The 20,628-nt window shown below is 33.2% G+C and overlaps 1 protein-coding gene across 1 annotated transcript; it reads right to left on the bottom strand.

Moving 5' to 3' along the window:
• Nucleotides 1–1,974: 1,974 nt before the first annotated feature.
• LOC111702140 (condensin-2 complex subunit G2) lies at nt 1,975–20,005 on the bottom strand. The gene is made up of 22 exons (XM_023473718.1): nt 19,760–20,005; nt 18,718–18,793; nt 18,411–18,461; nt 17,777–17,893; nt 16,652–16,710; nt 16,430–16,471; nt 16,132–16,206; nt 15,392–15,461; nt 14,573–14,690; nt 13,799–13,907; nt 13,369–13,387; nt 13,107–13,226; nt 12,804–12,858; nt 12,616–12,670; nt 11,901–11,973; nt 10,711–10,781; nt 9,529–9,609; nt 6,389–6,457; nt 5,742–5,781; nt 5,274–5,321; nt 4,112–4,173; nt 1,975–2,131 (listed from the first exon to the last, which is right to left on the bottom strand). Exons 1-22 carry the CDS (start codon nt 19,963–19,965, stop codon nt 1,999–2,001), a joined length of 1,749 nt encoding a protein of 582 aa, XP_023329486.1. The 5' UTR covers nt 19,966–20,005; the 3' UTR covers nt 1,975–1,998.
• Nucleotides 20,006–20,628: the final 623 nt, after the last annotated feature.

Genomic DNA, 20,628 nt, shown 5'->3' with positions numbered 1-20,628 from the left:
CCCCCCCTGCCCTTGGTGGGTAGATAAGTTTATTGATATGTAGGTGAATAAGTATATGGATAAGTAGGTAGATAAGTATATGGATAAGTAGGAGGGAAAGTAAGTAAATGAATAAGCATAAAAGAAGTTGGATAAGTAAATAGACAAGTAGGTAGATAAGTTTATGAATATGTAGGTGGGTAAGTAGGTGGATCAATAAGTATATAAGAAGTTGGGTAAGTGACGGAGTTACATGAAATTATGTGTTGACTAGAGAATCTCTTTAGGACCCTACACTAAATGAGTGAATAATTATTGGCAGATTTAATTAATGTCCAATTTTTTTAATCGAACCAAGATAAATGCTGGAGTGAATTAAGCTCCCTTAGAGTCTGCTATAGTACCCATAGTACCCATAGAGCGTGCTATAGTACTCAAGAAGGTAGAAAGGTTAGTGCAAGGATTTAATGCAAGGAAAGTTATTTCAGAGGTGTACGCATCTTTTGTACTGCAGTGTACTGTCTCTGGGCGGTAATGTAAACACAAGATGGATGTCGCAGACTGACATGGGATCCATCTTTCACATAAAAAATCAATGAAATATTCTGGTCATAGGAACTTTTATGTGAATTATCAAAATTTTCAAAATTCAATGCTTTTAACCACCTCGGATATTAAACGAACACTGATGCATCTATTCTTGTTTACAAATTCCGCCCAGAGAGAACTGGTTTCAATATGTACGCAGAGTATACGCAACTGCAATTAACTGGGGGGTTAACTTCGCAACATAAATATTTGCCTGATGTACCTGAAATCCATTTTTAAGATATCTCAGAAATCAAGTGCATTTACTAATCTAAAATCAAATGTAAATTTCGTTTAAAGACTTTAATATGCGTCTTCTGGTGTTTTTTGCTATATTTTTTGAACTGTTAAGGGCAGGGTCCCAAAATTTTGTAACTATTCATGAGCAGTAATAAGAAATATTGTAGTAAAAAATTAAAGCCCTAAGTCAACTGCCTGACTGACTAGATACGGCCTGAAAGTCTTTTGATGTGATTTTTTAGGCAGTACTTAACAGTCATACTGCTAGGCACAACTCACATTTGGGGACCCTGACATTTCCAGTTCAAAAACTATCACTATACCTATCAAGATACATTTGTTTTTAGACCTGAAAATGCACTTGATTTCTACAATGTCTTAAAAAAAGGATTTACTCAAAATTCTCTAAATTGCATTTCCTGAAGATTGAGATTATAACTGAGAAGACTGTATATTAATATATATTCCAAAGAAACAGTTTAGATGTTTTAAACTGTACATAAATATTTGAATTTAACTTAACGGCAGAATTTAGAAAAACTGGAAATTAAAATTGGAAGAAAAATCATTCAATTTAAAATAATATACTAAAGAACGATGTTTTAAATAATATCATAGAAAATGGGAAAACTTGGCTATACAATGCATCTAATCTTCATTCTTAGGTTTAAAATATACATCATATAAAACTTTGCTTATTTAATATTTTGCCCTTTTAAGAAGTCATTATTAAACAGAGGTCAAACTGGAGGTCGGAGATCTTTATCTGTATATAATTATGTGGCAGCAAAATATATAAACATGTCTGATTAACTTAAAATAATTGAATTAAAGTGAAAAAGGGGTACTTTCTCGTATTTTCTGAGTTCGTGGAGGTCAATGACCTCAGATCTCAAATATGGCGACCAAATGTGGCCATCTAACTGGATCACAATGAAAATCAGGGATCGGAGGTCATTGACCTCGATAAAAAATCAAGGGTTTGCAACACCCTTCGTGTGACACCCTACTGTATATGTATTCTTTGTACAATGTACAATGTACATTGTACATTGTACATTGTACATTGTACATTGTAATTTCTGCGTTACTTTTTTGTCTCAAACTTGAACAGTTCATCAAATCAAATAAACAGAGAAGAATTTTTTTAAAATTCTGTCCTAAAACACCACAACCGATCTTAGTTATTATTTAAAATTCACTAACCTTCCGTCTCTTATTCTTCTCTACTCCACTATTATTCCGTTCAGATTCATCCTGAGCTGATTTAGATTTCAGGAATGATCTAATCGAGCTCAGAATACCTATCATCAGTTCAACCAAACTAAAAAAAAGAGATCTGATCGAGTTCAGAATACCTATCATCAGTTCAACTAAACTAAAAAAAAGAGATCTGATTGAGTTCAAAATACATATCATCAGTTCAGCTAAACTAAAAAAACAGATCTAAATAAGTTTAAAACATTCATCGCCAGACTGCTCTAATTCTACCAAATAGATAAAAATCTACCACTAAAATAACACAAACTTTGAAGCCTTATTTCATGAAACTTACTTGGAAACCCAGATTTGAATGGACTTCAAAACTTTCCCTTTACAAGAAACCCAACCAAATTAATTCTCGTGGTTCTACTGAGTTCCCCAATCAAAATTGAAAGCAGATTACCCAATGGCTCCAGTCCTGAGTTATGAACAAACATAGCTTAGAGATCCAGCTTTGCCTGGATATTTCAGAATTTAATATCAAGCAAAGAAAAATTCCTATGGTACTACTGGATTCTATAATCCGTTTTTGAGGCAAATTGGCCGATCAGGCATATCAGGAAAGAGATCTGAAAGCCTCTTAAGTTTGAAAAACCCAGACCACCATCGGGTGGACATCCAGCCATCTGCAGATGAGGTACCACCAGGGGGCATGCTGAACCATCGGGTGGACATCCAGCAATCTGCAGATGAGGTACCACCAGGGGGCAGGCTGAACCATCGGGTGGACATCCAGCCATCTGCAGATGAGGTACCACCAGGGGGCATGCTGAACCATCGGGTGGACATCCAGCCATCTGCAGATGAGGTACCACCAGGGGGCAGGCTGAACCGTCGGGTGGACATCCAGCCATCTGCAGATGAGGTACCACCAGGGTGCATGCTGAACCATCGGGTGGACATCCAGCCATCTGCAGATGAGGTACCACCAGGGGGCAAGCTGAACCGAAGTCCAGAAGTATACCCTACCACAGTCTACAATGACAGTCCATATCCTACCTCATGACAGTCCATAACCTACCTCATTAAGCCAACAAGCCCTGCATAAGCCAGTTGTCCATCATACACTGAAGTGTCTGAGCTATGCCCATCATTGTTAAAGGGTCGGTCCCCCCCCCCCCCCAAAGAAATAATTCCACATAACAAGTTCTTCAGTGACCTGATGAAGAACCACATAAAGGCTAATATAGGCCTCTATACCCTAAGCCCACCTAACATAGCTCACAGATGGGCACTGAAATGGGCTTTACTAAGTTGGCCCACAACTTCCCCTGGACATCTACTGCCCGACATCTCTTGCTCTGAAGCTTCTTAGTCCTGAACCCTTGGGAATTAGATCAACAGGAAGGAGAAATAAATAGGTTAAGTGAAAAAGTATGAAAGAAGAGATAAAGAAGAAAAAAATTTTATCCAAGAAAACCAAAACGAGAAGAAAGTTCACTTCAGTTTGAAGAATTTAATTTATTTTGTTTTAATTTTCTTTCCTATATTTTCTTAAAAATCAAAAGATAAAAAATTATTAAATTTAGATTGAATTTTTTTCCTGGGAAGTCAGAATAGGGAAGGTAATTCTGCTTGAATTTTCTTCCTAAAAAGTGTCCGGGAATATTGAAAAAGTTAGAATAAAAGTTTTAAGAGATGAATTCTCTTCCCCAAAAGTTGCCAAGAAAATTAAGATAAGAAATTTGGACTTTAAGTCAAAATCAGCCTTAATTAAAAACATATGGGTAAAAAAAACTGAATACTCACATCTGCCTGTAAAGTAATTAAGTGGCTTGAAATCTTTTATTTTTCTTTATAGGAGTTTAACTTTTTAGTTTATTTGGTTTTATTTAAAAAATTTTTCGAGGGGGCTACACACTACACCCCCCACCCCTATATTAGCACCTAGGCTACCCCCCCCCCCATGTTAGNGGGGGGGGGGAGAGAGAGATATCCACTCTAACTCAGAATATACACCCTAGTAAAAATAGTGCTTATCTCCTTCTCGTCAAAAAATATGTTTGAAATTGAACAGACATTATAAAGAAAGGAATTATACCTTTTGAGATCCGAGAACTGGATTAACAACATGTAGAAGTTCCTGGACGCAGGACCATTCTCCTGGAACCATTCATTAGTTACAGATTCATCCCTTTTTCAGGAGTATCAGGAGAAAGATCTGGTTTGGAGAACCCAGACCGCCATATTCAATAAACACCTAAAGGGACTGAGCGGAAAACTTTAGAATGATATATCCTTAAACCCGAATGTTTAATTTGAGTTTCAAATTTGCACACTTCTGATTTTCTTCTTAATCCTCTTTTTTTGATACACCTACTGTAAAAAAGTTACGTTTGATAACAATTACAGATACAATGCTATATCGATTGGACTAATATCCGATTGAACTAAAGTTAGCTGTTCACATGCCGGCTTTTAGAGCATTTAAATATAAATTTAATCATGTTAATATGAACTTATTAAAAAACATGTTTTACCACATTTGAGGACTATAGCCATTTTGAACGTTAGTCTTAATAAACAGCTCTGAAGACATAATATTAATTGACCCCCACAAAAGAATACCATGCTCAATGCAAAACAATAACTGTTTAATAATTATCCAAGAAACAAGTAGGAAGATGTTATACTTTTTTTCTTTTCTTCTCAATTCAATATCCCCATATATTTTTAGACAAATAAGCAAAAATAAAAAGCTATTAAAATTTTAGAGAATACTTACACATATATTTCATCTTAGTTTCTTGACTTGTAACCAAACTTGGCGTAAATAAATCCAGAGCTAGGAACTTTAGAATGGGAAACCTTTATTCCCGACTTCTTAATCCGAATATCCAATGTGGACACTTTTAATTTCTTGCTTAATCCAGTCATTTTTGGATTTAGTTCAGAAAAATCAAACGCTGGTTTTTTAAAATTAGAAAGTCCCTCCCGTTTCTGTAAATTAATCATAAATGGCGCGCAACATTTCAAATTTCCCAGCTTCTGATACGAGACTCTGATTGGTTGATTTTATTCACTTTTCAGGATACAAGTACAAGATTAGGTTAGTCTCGAGATTAAGAAAATGAGAGGATCAAGCATTGATCTCGATATCCACTAATCTAAAGTTCCCAGCTCAGTCCAATTACTAATAACTTAGAAGTTTAATCTACATTAAACACTTCAGGTCATGCTTTTAAAAATATAATGAATTGTCCCTTGATCATATTGATGCAACGAGAAAGCTTCTGACCAACTTCGAGATCCTTCAAGAGTTTTCTTATTTTTACTTCAAACACTGTATTTAGATTTACTTTAGATGTTTTGTTAACTTAATCCAAAGAATAGGAGAAACTTTATCTGTTAAAGGGACTGTACGGGTAATATCAAGTGACTGATAGGATGACAATGCACAAGTCACACCAGTATGTTTGATCAAGAATGAATTAGATATCAATATTTAAAATTTAGAAATTAAAAAATTTAATTGATTTTAAAATTGGCATCCTTGCATGGAGGGAAATTACGCAAACAGCCCCTTAAACAATAGGAAAATAATTACTGGACAAAGCTGTATCTGGATTTGCTCCGATGAAATCCTGTCAAAATAAGGCGAACTGGATCAAGTTCATTTTTCTTCTTTTAAAGAATTATTTTTAGTTGTCTATAGTGAAGAAAAAGCTTTCCTCCGAGAAAAAGGACGGTAGTAGCAGTTTCACAATTCCTCTGAAAAAGAAAATATAAAATCTTTGTCAATTGCCATGTAATTCTATCAGTTAATACGACCGTTTGTTAATTTAACCTACAAAGAAATTCTGCAAGTATTCAAAATGCACTAATTCAGCCAGGGGTGTATAAATTTAAGAAGTACACCAACANGGTAAGCAAAAAATACCATGAATACATATTTTTCTTCAAAGCCTGTACTAGAACCTCACACCGTATTACGCCCTTTGGAGTATTGAGTAACCTAATATATCTCAGATAAACAATTAAGTATAAATATTTAAAAACTAAAATTATTAAAAGAAGGAGTGCCACGAAGAGTATAAATATGTAAAAAAATGGCCAATCACTGAATATGGCAATTCCCAGATAACGTCAACATATTACTACTAAATTATTTTTAATTGTGCAGGATGTCCCAGAAAAAGGGTGTTTTTCGAAAGGAAAAAGGCTTTAGATAATTTATTGTGAAAAATAACCCCTCAAGAATTTAATGCAGCGTGTCGTAACCAAAGTTAAAATCAATTAAAAAATGCATTGCAAAGCTGCAAAACCCTTTATCACGTTTTTTTGGACCACAATTGTTAAGGACACCCTGAAGTTTTACCTGGCAACCACAGGCCGGTCAATTTCTACTCTTGCCAGTAGGTTGGACAGATCACATATATCCCAAAACCTGAACACAATATTATTTCCAGAACCATTTATGGATCTCTTTAGTTTGCCCTAAGGTCCTAGGGAATCTGTGTAAAACATTACCATTTCAGTATATAGTAAGGTCCTAAAGAATCTGTGTGAAACACAACCATTTCTGGATCTCATATGGTCCTAGGGAATCTGTGTAAAACATAACCATTTCTGGATCTCCTAAGGTCCTAAGAAATCAGTGTAAAACATAACCATTTCTGGATCTCCTAAGGTCCTGAGGAATCTGTGTAAAACATCAACCTTTCTGGATCTTTTAAGGTCCTAAGGAATCTGTGTAAAATAGAATGATTTATGGATCTTCTAAGGTCCTAAGGAATCTGTGTTAAACATAACCATTTCTGGATCTCCTAAGGTCCTGAGGAATCTGTGTAAAACATCAACCTTTCTGGATCTTTTAAGGTCCTAAGGAATCTGTGTAAAATAGAATGATTTATGGATCTTCTAAGGCCCAAAGGAATCTGTGTAAAACAGAATGATTTATGGATCTCCTAATGTCCTAAGGAATCTGTGTAAAACAGAATAATTTATGGATCTCCTAATGTCCTAAGAAATCTGTGTAAAACAGAATGATTTATGGATCTCCTAAGGTCCTAAGGAATCTGTGTAAAACAGAATGATTTATGGATCTCCTAAAGAAATCTGTGTAAAACAGAATGATTTATGGATCTCCTAAGGTCCTAAGGAATCTGTGTAAAACAGAATGATTTATGGATCTCCTAAGGTCCTAAGGAATCTGTGTAAAACAGAATGATTTATGGATCTCCTAATGTCCTAAGAAATCTGTGTAAAACATAACCATTTCTGGATCTTCTAAGGTCCTAAGGAATCTTTGTTAAACATAACCATTTATGGATCTCCTAAGGTCCTAAGGAATCTGTGTAAAACAGAATGATTTATGGATCTCCTAATGTAAATTCTACTTTATAGGTTGGAGACGATTTGATAAACACTATAGACAATTCAAGACTCAATATGAAGATGGAGAAATGAAATTCAATCTGCATTTATATTAATCTTGTTTTTGTAAATTATTAAACAGCTATTTACTTAAAAATGTTCAACAAACCTAAATGAACATTCATTGTTTTACATCCAAAACCTTGAATATATTAAAAGCCTAGATTTCATTAAAAAATATTTACTCAATACTTAGACAATTTTATATTAAACCTTACTTTTGGTTTATCTTGAAAAATGTTAATTTCTGAATACTTTTTCAGAAATGATGAGTAGTAATCATAAAGCGTAAAGTTGGACTACATTATCTCGGTGATCTGTGACCAGTGGCCGAATTTAAAGAATTTGAGCGGCGGTTTAAATTTAACCCGCGGTTTAAATATGGTTGGCTCCAATTAAAATGTGTCAAATGTTTCAAGATTTAAGCCGGCGCTTAATTTAAACCGGGTTTTGGCAGATTTAAATTCCATCTCTGGATATTTTTAAATCTTTTGTTCTCCACATTCCTGGAGTTAGATAGGTATAACCTTATAAATTGTGTAAAAAGCAATATTCATATTTGTAAAAAGATGCATTCTAAAAGACCTAAGAAAATCTTTTTAGTAGATTGAAGTAAAACTGCGTTTCTGCCAACACTTCAAATATTCTTTACATCATTGAGCGGGTTGAGGACTCTCTCTTCAAATGATATATAGGTATAAATACTGAAATGCATTTTTAAATTCAATGTGCAAATTAAAGCACACCTTGGTTTCTATAAACTTTTTTTTATAGAAAACTGAAAATATTGCTTTGGAAGCACTATTAACCTTCTTTTCAACACGGTGTCAACTGCTATGTTTAACTTGGATTTTGTCAAGACAAAAGGTGATTATTCATTATTTCTGAATAAAGGAAATAATTAAAAACTCTGTGCACTATTGAACCAAAAATATTAGTTTCCGAACTGTCTAAATTATGGATAATTGTAGTTGATTGATTAATAATTTGTCTAAATGTTATTGATCTATTGACGAGAATGCGAGCAACTGTACTGTGAATTATACTGTGCTCTCATGCAAGTGGAAACCCACCGTAATGTAAGTTTTAATATTTTTATTTTGTGAAAGAATATTGTCAATTGAAAATATTTGTAGAGATTTATATTTTTAATATGTTCTTCCATGCAAGTTTAAATTTATAAAAGTCCAACATTAAACATACAAGAGTGGGGCTATATAAATTGCATTTTTGTATTTTATTTTACATATTTTTAATCTATTTTTTTCAGTTATCCCCTGCTGGATTACTGTCAACAAAATAATTATTTACTGACGAAGTCCTTTAATCTGAATGATAAAAAGGAAAAGTTTTACCACTTCAAGTTTTGTAAACCTTATAAAAATAAATCTTTAAGCGTATCTTGGAAATATGTTGTTCATAAAATGGGAGCACTTTTAATAAACATTTATGACCCAAAACACTCTATTGTATGACACCAAAACACTCCATTGTACTTCAAAAATACAAACATTTTCTCCGTAAGGGGGCTCCCCCCGCCACAGCAAACGTCTTTGAAGTTTGCATGGGTTGCGTCACCATGTTAAACAAAACCTGATGTTTTGGTTGTGACTTTGGGGAAAAATATGATTCAAAATAGGGGGGAGGGGAGGAATATAAATCTCGGAACTAATAAACACCCCTGGCACTGGGTAAGTGGGTAAAAATGTGGCAGAAATGACTAATTGAAGATAACAATCAAAGTGAGTAATGCAAAATGACTTAAAATATGGTAAAATAAGTGATTTAGTGGCAAAATAACTAGTTTTTGATATAATGCCGAAAATAAATGTTCTCTTTTTGGTGAAAAAAATCAGGACAATAATTCCAGAGGGGGGGGACCTTACTTACTTGTTTACTTGATGTTCCCAAGAGCTCCAGGAAGGAACATGAGGTGAATTAACAAAAACAATTCAACTTCTAGTAAGAATATACTCCCCTGGCCTTACAACTACCACAATATCTCTGAATCAACCACTTCCCTAGGCTTACAGCGATCTACCCTGATCTTTTTTAATTATAATGATGTCATAAAAATCTTACTTGATAGTTTTAATATTGCAAACTTGAAGAAGAAGATCAACGAAAGCAATACGAACTGTCTCATTCACATCATGAAGGCTCCTGAAAAAAATGTGTTAATAATGAGGTGTGAGTTTTATAGTTTTCAGAATTACCTCAACCACCAAAGATTGCTAGCAAATATTTTTTAAAGTTTATTTTCTTTTACTTAATTTCTCCAAATCCGTAATTTACTCCAGAAAAGAAATATTACTAAAAACGTGATTCTTATGGAACGAATTACTTACAATATATTAGGCCACATCTAGAATTTGCTATTCCTGTTTGGACACCTTGGACCTAAGGTGATATAGAACTCTAGGAAAAGATACAGATAAGAATGGTAGGGATGGTTTCCAAAGGTGATATATAACTCTTGGAAAAGAAACAGATAAGAATGGTAGGGATGGTTTCCGGTCTGAAAGGGAGGAGCTATCAAGAAAACTTAAGGATCTAGGTCTGCAAACCATTGAAACCAGACGGAGAAGATATGATCTGATTCAAACATTTCAGATTCTCAAGGGGTTTGATAGTGTGGACTCCAGTATATGGGTTGAAACTGTTGGGAATGAACCTTCATAACAAACAAGACAATCTGCTTATCATTTGAACCTAGTTAGGAGGCAAGCAAGGACTGATGTAAGGAGCAACTTCTTTTCAAACAGGGTTATTGAACCCTGGATTAGATTGCCAACTAAATTGAAAGAGAGCAGGACTGTAAAATCATTTAAGGATGGACTGGATAACATCATTTAAATCAAAGATGCTACATAGGACCACAATGTAGCTCCTGCTATAATTCTACCTGGATTTCTAGAAGTCAACATAGAAGCATGAAGAAGTAAGTACAGAATTCCAAACCATGGAATCTTTTCACATTTACCAAGAAAAATATTTACTCATGTAAATATATATTACAGTGAGACCCCTAAAATTGAGGATTAGGTAGACATTTGGTGATGTTTTGAAGCAATTAGTTTACCAGTTGCTATAATACCAACTTATGGATCTGAGTACACTGCACATTTGCTATGTTTCATTTTCAGAACACTAATTTAAGCCATAACTTGAGTCTACATTATTTCAAATTTTATTCCAAATTGCATATAGACACATACCTTGCACAATGCACATTGAGCATTGCAAATTCTAAGTTGCACATACCTTTTGAGATGAGGAAGAACTTCTTTCAAGTAAACATGTGAATGGGATTCACCCAACATAGATTTAAAGCTCTAAATCATTTCAATCAATTAGTAAATCAATTCTACGATGATTGGCAATTAATCTTTAAATTTTAATATTAATGAAATATTCGGTTGATATCTGTAGGACCTGGAGGATCTTTCATAAAATATGATGTGTTCAGGGTGTTCATATTTGAATTGTTCTCCAACTAGTTCTACAGAGATATTCTATCTTCAATCTACTAATCCTACTAATCCTACAAATCTCTAGAAATACATCGAATCTACCATTACTCTTTTGTCCAAAATGTTTTATATAATCTGAGAGTTTACTGTAAAAACATTTTGAAGGCCTATTTTATATCTTAATTTGAGTATGATTTTATGATTGAAGAATGATTGAAAATTGTTTTAAAAACGGTTAAGTTTTATAAATGCTGAAAAGTCTGGCCGATACTTTAACTATGTTAAAATGCTAAAAAGTCTAGCTACTTCTCTTTAAATAACTGGTCTTGTCTTTCAGATCACGATGGGTTAGTTGCGTCCTTCTAACCTGCTTATTCCTGATTTCTCCAGGTCTATAAATCATCCCTGATATAAATGGTCATTTATTTCTAAAGGATGATTTATATAGATTTGTTGTGATATCCCGTAATTCCTTCATAAAAGTCACTGAACCAGGTGATTTATTACAAAATTGAGTTTGTCTAAATATCCTCGTCTCACATCTACTTCAACATAATTATGATGCTGGGCTGGCTCTGAAGTATTGTTGACTGTACCTCTGCTACCCGTCTTTGTTTACTTGTTTACTTGAAGATAAACAATCAAGTGCTAATTGAGGTGAGCCAAAGAAAGTGTTTATGCTCGCTCTTATGTTTGTAGCAAACTTGCATAGACTAGCATATCACTAAATTCATTATTTTGTATTGCTCTTAAATGTATGAAGAAAATAAAATGAAAAAGCTTGATATTTGGAAATGATAAAGATGATTTAATGATTTGTTAAAATGAGAAAGCTTGGTTGGTTAAGATGAGAATTTGAGAAAGCTTTTTAGGTGGAATTAGCTGAAATTAGAAAGCTTGATTGGTACATATAGCTTGATGAAAAGACAAAGTTTGTTTGATTAAATTATTTATTGTTTGATTGATTGATTTAAATGATGCCTGAAAGACTGCAACCCGAACTCTATAGTCTGAGTCTACAGATAACTCCCTCACCATATGTCCAACTAAATTACTGGACCACAACATAGATTTAAAATAAAAAAACCACTAATTTTAAATCCTATATTCTTTAAATTTTATATATAATTTGAAAAGATTAAGAATTTATTCATTATTAAAACCTTCAAAAATAACCCCAATCCTCCAAAAAATTTTAAAATAGGACTTTTAATTTTTAATTTTTCAAAATAATTTAAGCGGTTTAAGGTGGGTAGGAGAATTTTTAAAGGGACTGTAAGCGTAATTTCAAGTGACCCGCCTTGCAAAGTGGGCAATGTCCGATTTACAATGGTACCCTTAAAGCCGTTGTGGTTCGTTGAGTACAAAGTCTGTATGTGTTAACGTATCGAAACATGCTTGTATTCAGCTGCAAATTCATTTGTGCACTGTGTTGAGTTCAGACTGCACACTGTACGCAGCTGAATTCAAGGCAAACGGGTTTCGATAAGTTCACACACACATGACTCTGTACTCGAGGAACACAAAAAGGTTTCAAGGATACCGTTGTAAATTGGGCTTTGACTTCTTTGCATGGAGGGTTACTTGCTTCCCTTTAAATTTAAGGTTCAAGGATTTGTGTAAACGTATAAGAGGGGGGGGCAGTGCCTTACTTCAGATGTTTCTTTGACAATGAATAAATTTGTTTATGTTGTTCCTTAAAGTTTCACTCGGAAACATCAGCCAGTAAACAGACAATATACGACCAACTCCTAAAATTATTTGTATTCTGTCAACAACAAAAAAAAAATATTAACCCAAATTTATTTCTAAATTCAAATATCGTTTAATCCAATAAACAAAAATAAAAAATAATTCTTTTTAAATAAATAAAATAAAAAATACCTATAACAGCCGCAACCCTGACCTCAACCGAGTTATCCTTCAGAAGCTGAATAATCTGAAAACAAAAATATTTCTACTTTCCATCTAAAATTCATGTCTAACATTGTGTTTAAATGGTTAAAACTGGGGTATATTGTATAATCTGATGCATGACGCCAGAAATAAACCTAGTGTGGGTCTGATCTGACAATACCTGTGTATGTCGTTTCTCTAGATATAAACCTAATGTGAGTCTAATCTGACAATACCTGTGTATGTTGTTTCTCTAGAAATAAACCTAGTGTGGGTCTAATCTGACAATACCTGTGTATGTTGTTTCTCTAGAAAGGCCGATTTAACGCAGATATCCTGGGTAGAATCTTCTATAGGATACGCACTCAGAAATAGTTCTGTAGCATTCAACCGTACAGTGTGATTATTTGCCTAAATGTATATTCCAGTTGGAGGTTTTTATTTCCGGGTAAACCAAATACCCCTTATAAAAAAATTGCCATAGAAAAAGATGTATATAAAAAATAATTGTGAATCCGGTTTTGATATGGTTTGGAATAAGATCCGTATTGACCTGAAAAGGCTCCAAAGTGCTAATTAAACCCCAAACAAAACAATTAGAACAAAGTATAAGAGTACTGGTTCAGAGTTCACATAAAGTTATGTCCGACAACTTCTTAGTTCCGATGAGTCAATAGCTTGTTAAATAATGTTTTCAAAAAGGTATAATATTTTTTCAAACAATACGTTTTTTCATGTTTCAAAGTTTCGAAAAGCATCAGAAAATTCAAAACTTTTCTTTCTCAAAAATTAAAATGAAATAATTACTGAACGGACCTAATAATAAAATCATCCAAGGGTCAATATTTTCTTTCAAATCACCCCCCTCCTCCCTGCTCCTCCTACTCCTCTCTTGATAACTCATATCTTCCATTCAGTACGTTAGGTTTATTTTAAGAGATTAATTGACAAAAATGGAGAAAATAGTTTTTGCTTATACTTACTTTCCTCTCTGCACAAGCATACCGCATTCCATTATATTCTGAATAGAATCCTCTAAACTAGTCAGGAATTCTCCACCACTGTTCCCCCAGGCTTTATGGTACACTTCACCTGATAGGGATTGTAAATGTGATTTCAAGTGACATTTTATTTTTTTGACAATATCCTCGTTAATCTATCTGAAAAATTGACAATTTCTAATTAGGACTTCTCTGTAAAAGTGACTAGCACATTTGAGGCAACAGAGATAAAGAACGTACAAATTTCAACGCTTTTTAAAAGAGAAAAAAGATGATATCTTTCCAATTGTTGCTTTGCTCATAAACATTTACAGAGAATCGATATAAATCGGACTAGAGGTTTACTTTAACATCATTTTTGGATATTTTAATAGAAATGTATTGGAGTGTTGATATCTCGGCCTTGATTTCCAACGAAATATGGTTGAACTTTTTATTTTTATTTTTATCAACGAAATTATCGTTAGTAACGGTTTGCTCAAAAAAAGGGTCATTAACACTTTTTTAAATATTCCCCGGTATATCAAGAAGAAAATTTTGAAAGTTGTTAGAAAGGAATAAAAAAAAACTTGTAAAGAAATTTTCATGAGCTCCATCCGGATCCGAATTTGGATCCATTTTTTTCAGACCGGATACATGATTCCCATGCACAGATCGCATCAAAATAAAATGGATCCAAATCACTATTTTCACTCAAATTTTCTGTCATTTGGTAGGCTAGAAAACTGACTGGCACTATGATTAAGCCTGACCTACCTAACGAGTGCGACTGCTTTCCAGTCAAGGTAGGTAGAACAGTTCTCGCCTTCTTGTGTATATCTTGGATAAAAGGAACAGACAAGGAGAACAAGAATACGTTGAACTTTACTCCTTCCTAGGATAGATCAATCAATCAATCAATCAATCAGTCAATCAACCAACCAATCAACCAACCAATCAATCAAATGGTTATGCCCGATTTAGAAAGGTAACCTCAAAATATTTGTATGTTCGTCAAGTGCAGAGATACGTGTGTATATCTTATCGAACCCCTCTTGTATTCACCTGCAAATGCCAGTGTACGCAACGTACACCACGAACTGGAAATTGCAGCTGAAAACAAGCGGGTTTTGATAGGTTTACAACAAATATCTCTGTACTAGACGAACATAAGTAGGTTTTAAAGGCACCGTTGTGAATCCCGGTCATTGTACATCAGACAAATATTTCTTATTCAAATGAGGTACCGTCTGCAAAGCATGTATAATCATATGGTAGGGCGAACCGCGTCAACTCTATCTCCCTTCTATTCCTTACTCCCTGGGTAAAACCAATTGTGACGGCAGGGTTCATCCCACGTTTATTATTATTACTAGCAGACAAACAATCATTCAATAAAATAGGGGTCGACAATCCTTGCCTTAGTAGGTTAGTTGTGAAGCATGATGGGGAAAAAATTAAACCATTTCCCATAAAATTCTTTTTCCCAATAAAAATTATTCTTTTATTTTTCAAAGAGAAGGAGAAGGGTGACTGATTCCCTCCAGGGTTGGAGCCCTGCTTAAAGGTAAGTTTAGTAAGGAGAAGAATACTAACTGGAGTTGTTAAGAAGAGAGGATGTCCTACACACTGCAGCAAAATATCCTTCCTTCCTCCTTCATCCAGCCTGAATATACTTAAATCAACTGCCTAAATATATTTTAATACTGCTTGAATATACATTATACATTATTGACCTGCCAAAATATACTTTAATAAATTGCCAGAATAATAATATACTTTAATAAACTGCCAAAATACGAATACTTTAATAAACTGTCTAAATATACTTTAATAGACGGCCAGATTAAGAATATACCTCGATAAACTGCCTAAATATACTTTATATATACTTGAATATACTTTAATAAACTGTCTGAATATACTTTAATAAACTGTCAAAATATAAATAAATAAACTGCCTAAATATACTTTAATAGACTGCTTGATTATTCTTTAATAAACTGCCTAAATAGACTTTAATAAACTGCCAAAATATTAATATATATTAATAAACTGCTTGAATATACTTTAATAAACTGCCTAAATATACTTTAATAAACAACTGCATGAATTTACTTAAATAAATATACACATATGCCTAAATTTGTGTAGGATTAAATTAGGCATGACGCAAATAAAAAAGACATGAGTACTTGCTTCATGATGCAATCTATACCTAAGAGAGAAGTACTTGATGCGTGATGCAATTTATACCTAAGAGAGATAATTACTTGATGCCTGATGCAATATATACCTGAGAGAGAGAAGTACTTGATGCATGATGCAATCTATACCTGAGAGAGAGAAGCACTTGGTGAAGATTCCAAATTCGTTTCACGTCAGCTTTGGCCCCCTTCTTTCCAAGCGCCCTCAAAATATGTTTATTTAATAATACATTTATTTTGATCTGCTTTTTCCCCAGGTGCCTTTATTTTCTTGATTTATCATTTCCCCCGCTCAAGTAGAGGAAAAAAATAAATTTCAATAGAAAAAAAACAATTGCAAACTGAAGTTCAATTTTAAAAAGTAAAACCACTAAAAGTATTTCTCAGTCTTTTCAATCTTAGTACAAAAAATTCAAATATAATTTACCTTCCAATAAGATATCTGAGCAGAGGTTTGGCAACTTCATCCCTAAAAGAAAATAAAAATAGTTAATAATTTTTTTTAAATCCAGAGTTTTAATAGTAATAACTTAATGTGGAACTTAGAGAAAGCATTTCGAAAGCCGTCAAATTTTGTAAGAAAAATTTCTGTGTTTTATAAAGGAAAATATGTTTAATTTTAAAATTCGGTCGTTCAAGTGATACAGACCTCTCCTCCATCTTATTATTGTACCAAGTCTCCAGGCACTTTGCAACCACCTCTACACCCTAGATAGTAAAACATAATTCAAGAAGAACAGCTACAGAGAAAATACTTTATATAAAAAATGCGAAGGAATAGTTTGAAAATCATCAGTTAAAAAAATCAGTGAATCTTGAAGAAATATTTAAGATTTAGATTTACTCCGGATCTGATAACATTATATTTGGGTAAAATAAAAATGGTCAAAATTATCTGAAGTGGTCAAAATTATCTAAAGTGGTCAAAATTATCTAAAGTGGTCACAGTTATCTAAAGTAATCAAAATCATCTAAAGTGGTCAAAATTATCTGAAGTGGTCAAAATTATCTAAAGTGGCCAAAATTTTCCTAAGGTGGTCAAAATTATCTAAAGTTGTCAAAATTATCTGAAGTGGTCAAAATTATCTAAAATGGTCAAAATTATCTGAAGTGGTCAAAATTATCTGAAGTGGTCAAAATTATCTGAAGTGGTCAAAATTATCTACAGTGGTCAAAATTATCTGAAGTGGTCAAAATTTCCTAAGGTGGTCAAAATTATCTAAAGAGGTCAAAATTATCTGAAGTGGTCAAAATTTTCATAAGGTGGTCAAAGTTATCTGAAGTGGTCAAAATTATCTAAAGTGGTCAAAATTTTCCTAAGGTGGTCAAAATTATCTAAAGTTGTCAAAATTATCATAAGTGGTCAAAATTATCTAAAGTGGTCAAAATTATCCAAAGTGGTAAAAATTATCTAAAGTAATCAAAATTATCTGAAGTGGTCAAAAATCTTGTGGATTAGTCCTATTTACAATATTTACATCAAAGCTTAGCCTAGGGCGAAGGGAAATTATAAAAATATATTGTATACCCCAGTAATTTGTATGAATTTCGATTACAATTTTTTTTTCTCATGATTTTGGAATTCTAGCATTTATTTTCAACAACATATTTTACCTCCCGCCCTCCATTTCACCCCCCAGTAAAAAAAAAATATTTAAGTGAACTGATTGTAGACTGTGGTAATCTTGACAAATTTATGCGCAAATGACTTTTATTTATTACTAAATAATATATTTTAATCTAGTTACTTTTCATTAAATAATTAAAATTTAACCTTATGTTCCAGTTTTTGAAGATCTAATAAATGCTTGCATTGGAGGCTAACTACTCTCTTTAGACCCATCGGAGGACTCTCATATACAACCTCGAGGTCCAGGCATAGTTTACATAACTAGATAGAGTAGGTTTAAAGGGAGTGACCGACTATGTGAGGTAGTTGAACTGAGTATGCAGAGTTGTGTTTTTTTTAAATTATTGAATAACGAAAACGAAAAATAAAGTAAAAATTATTCAGTAATCCAATTGGATTGTTAGGAACATATTTCTCAAAAGCAATTTGTCAATAAATCAATGCTAAAATCGATTATTTCGTTTTCATTATTATATTTAATTTCTAATTTCTTTGAATTTATTCGCAGATTTCTTCAAATTCTTCAAATGTCGTCTTTTCAATAATAATTCTAGAAAATCTGCGAAAATCTTTGTGAATCATGAGAAACCAGAATAATGAGAGAATAGAAACTAATAATTGAACAAGATTACTTATTTTCGATGATAAGATTAATTTTTATTTTCTCAACATGTTCCTATACATGACGTTATCCTGATACAGATCCGGATCCGTTTTTCCGAAAGGATCCAGGATCCGGATCCACATTAGCAGAGGATGTTTAATTATTATTATCAACCTGCTCGTCTTTTGTCAGAACTGGAAGAGTCTCCTCTAAATCAAACTCCCCCTAAAAAATATATAAAATTGACTTCAATTGTAGTTTTTTTTACCTCTAACTTTATCTACCACCATTTCGCAATAAGCAAAACTAAAACTGGGTTCAAAATAAAGTAAGAAAACGACCCCCCCCCCTTTTCCGCAAAAGTGAAAATTCGGTGGTACATGCAAAAAAAATATTGCCATCAATATCTATTATCTTATAGATACTTTACCTATTTCATTTTAGGGCTTTCGAGAAAAGTTATATATTTGACAATATTCACCTTAGCAAGATGAGCAGTAAACATTTTTAAGAATTTATCTGGGTTTTCCAGGGACTCTTGCAGGATGCTGTGTCCACTAGAAATTAAAAATGTTCATCATGTCTTTAAATAAAAAGTTTGGTAATAAAATTAGGATAACCAAATAGATTATCAAGTACAATAGAAGGCAACAGAGAAATTAACCAATTATACACAACGTCACAAGTGTCAAATATAACAAGGAAAACAAAATTTTCTCACATTAGTTGAAATATCTATCAAGATTAAAAAAAGTGTTAAAACAGAAATTAAAGAACACGTTTAATTGCACTTATTTTACTGTAAGATAGACACTTCATTCTAAAATTATCATGATATTATTAATGTACTGTACTGAGAGTGTACATATTCTACGTTACCATCTATTGTACTAAAATCTATTTGAGAATAACTGGTCAAATTTTCATATTTTGGTGATTTTTTTGTCATTCTCAAAAATTTCTTATTGAGAGAAATAAAGACTCTTGCTTAGAAAGCACGATTTAGTTCTTTTTGGAATTAAAGATTTTCAAATTTTTGAGAAAATTTCTTCGAACCATTTGGACCGCTATTGTCTGAAATTAAAAAAACTCTGAGCATTCTCAACCTTCCCTGGGGTCATGTCAGGTCCCACAAAAAATTTGGACCGGATCAGTTCAGCGGTTTTGACGTTTAGTGGATACGAACAAACAGACAAGCAAAGTTATACATATTAACTAGGCTTTAATTCGCACCCATCTTCTTTATAATTGTGAACATGTTCTCTTTGTATACACTGTAAAACAAAAAGACGAAAATTTCGCGGATTTTTAAAAAAATATTTCTTGGATTTTCAAAGTTTTCAAAAATTGAATTTTGTTAGAGGTAAGTTTTTGAAAACTCGATCACTCATAAACCTTCCCTGGGGTCACGCGAGGTCCCACAAAAAATATGGTCCCGATCTGTTAAGTCGGTTAATGTTAAATGGATACAAGCAAACAGATAGATAAGCAAAGTATACATATAGATAAAGATAGACTTTAACCTTATAGGAATACTATCTGCGGCTTCAAGGCTAATCTCAGATGGTTCCTTCTCCTGATAATCTTGATCGGGATTTTCAGGACTAATCATTTCTTCATCCACAACTTCATTCTCCTTCCCCTGAACATCTTCTTGTTCAGAATGGCTTATATTTTTTCTTCGACTTGCTTTTTTTCCAGTAGACTTTTGCTTTGATTTGGCTCCCATTTTGAACTCTAAAATGTAATCTAATGATTTCTTTTACAAGGGTTTAGTAAATAATTATTCATAATAATATATGACAAACTTTAAGTACATTAACATCAAACATTGCTTTGGAAGTTCAGCAAAGCAAAGAGAAGTTTTTATTACTATTTTGACGGCCACGACCAAAAAATTGTGACAGCTAATAAATCGGTGAAGTTCGCTTATCATTTTTACCTCAAAATTATTTTAAAAAACGATCAAAATCCAAATTTCTCAATATTATTAAGCAAATTATTAAGAAAATAATGGGGTCTGTCATAGAGAACGATTTTTTGACCCCCCCCCCCCTAATCAATTTTAATCATGACCTAGATTTCAATTTATTTCAACAACAAATTTTTATTTTGTATTATTTCAGGGTTAGGGTAGGTTAGGACGAGTTATGGGCTGAGCGCTGCGGCTGAGACAGGCTAGTGGGCTGAGCGCTGTGACCAAGACAGACCTTCNGTATTTTCAAGTAATACTCCATGCTAAGATGGCAATGTCCGATTTACTACGGTACCCCCCCCCATCACATTTAATGTTCATTTTTCGGCGAAATTGAGTGGTTACAAATTCAATGGGTGGTCTCGACACACGTCCAGCAGTAGTTTCAGGGTCCACGGCTGAAAAAGAAAACTTTTC

This window comes from Eurytemora carolleeae, unplaced genomic scaffold (genome assembly GCF_000591075.1).
Source record: "Eurytemora carolleeae unplaced genomic scaffold, Eaff_2.0 scaffold442, whole genome shotgun sequence".
NCBI lineage: Eukaryota > Metazoa > Arthropoda > Copepoda > Calanoida > Temoridae > Eurytemora > Eurytemora carolleeae.
This window is presented reverse-complemented; position numbering and strand designations above follow the sequence as displayed.